This window comes from Loa loa (genome assembly GCF_000183805.2).
Source record: "Loa loa unplaced genomic scaffold supercont3.1804, whole genome shotgun sequence".
NCBI classification, from domain to species: domain Eukaryota; kingdom Metazoa; phylum Nematoda; class Chromadorea; order Rhabditida; family Onchocercidae; genus Loa; species Loa loa.
In genome coordinates, this window is record NW_018109983.1 from 1 (window position 1) to 1682 (window position 1682).

At 22.4% G+C, this 1682-nt stretch overlaps 1 protein-coding gene across 1 annotated transcript; it reads right to left on the bottom strand.

Annotated features, from left to right (window-relative positions):
* Positions 1–341: 341 nt before the first annotated feature.
* LOAG_15324 (hypothetical protein) lies at positions 342–1362 on the bottom strand (the record flags this gene model as incomplete). The annotated part of the gene is made up of 2 exons (XM_003150815.1): positions 342–494; positions 1237–1362. Coding segments are annotated over 2 exons (279 nt in total), but the record flags the coding sequence as incomplete, so codon positions are not given.
* Between the last annotated feature and the right edge of the window lie 320 nt (positions 1363–1682).

Consider the following 1682-nt stretch of genomic DNA (forward strand, 5'->3'; position numbering starts at 1 on the left):
ATTATTAATACTTTTCTAATTTTAATTGTGAAATTTTATTTAATTAAAATGTTCTTTAAAGAAAAGTTATCATTAAAATATAATATTTTAAATGATAAAATGATTAGTAAGATGAAATATTTGAAAAAGATAAATTGATATATGAATAAATAAACTGATATATGAGTAAAAAAAAAAGAAAGTAAATAAATGAATAAACTGATATATGAGTAAAGAATTTCAAGTAGCATGAATAAACCGTAATTTTTAATATGTAAAAAAAAAAAACCGGTTTCATGAAAATATGAGATGAGTGAGTTGGAAAAAAAAATAAAAATCGATTTTATATAATATAAACAAACCCGTAATTTTGAACATGTAAATAAAGCTTCCGGTTTAATAAAAATATGTTGAGCTTTGAGGATAATACTTCGTGCTGATAATTTTGAATTAGTATGTAATGCTCCAACTGTTGATTCAAATGTTACTTTAAGAGCTTTTACACGACCAGTTACCTGAAAAGGTAATAATTTTTGAATTATTCATCTTTCTGTATGAATTATACATATCATTGCATCATGTGATCATGTTATTTGAGAGTTAATTAATTATCTTAATTATCAATTATAGCAGTAATTTTTGAATTAAGCATTATTTCAGGAATTGATCATTTTCTTATTTACAACATAGTTTGGTTTCCAAGTTTTTCATTCATTAGAATATTGTTGCTTAATTTGAAAGCGATTTTTTTTGTTATATCCAAAATTTGAATCAAATTTGTTTTTTTTTTTTTTTTGTTTAAAAAAGACCGGAAAACTTAACATCAAAATTATGTCCATTGATTGATTGATAGACATGTTATAATTAATCATCGATTGATAGTTAATTAGTTGATTATTGATATATCATCTGATAATTACAATGATAAATGAAGCTAATGAAATTTTTGAAATATTTATATATCTAATTTTATCCATCTAATTTTATAATGATATTTCATGTAATAAAATCAAATTGGATTGATATATCTGAAATATAAAATGGAATATAAATTCCGAGAACTCTTGAATGTAATAATTCCGAGATTTTTGAAATTTTATTTCCTTAAATAAACCTATAACTTTTAAAAATTTATTATAAAAAAATATGTTATAAAATGTATTGTAAAAATTAATTCAATGTTTGATTACCTTAATTGCTCACTTTAGCCTTACTAAAATACTCATTTAATTAAATAGTTTGTTTCTTTAGCAATACCTCAAGATTAGGACCAGCCACACCTACGTGACTTAGCTGCGTATTGATATCACGTACACATGTTCGTATATCACGTTCATGTGTTAGAGCACTAACAAAAACACATATATCCGGTTTTCGTTCCATCTAAAAAATTTTTTGAAAAATTTCATCTCTGTAAGAAAATTTGAATCAAAAAAAAAAAAAATATTTAAAAAATTAGGCAAAACTTTGAAAAAGCATAGCAAAATTCACGCTTATTTAATATTTATTCATTTGACTTTAAACTTACTAAATGTTGAATGGTAATTTAACTTTAAAGTTAATACACCCTAAAAGATAACTTAACTTTAAACTTACTACACATTGAAAGGTAATTTAACTTTAAACTTACTACACATTGAAAGGTAATTTAACTTTAAACTTACTACACATTGAAAGATAATTTAAACTTCAAACTTACTACA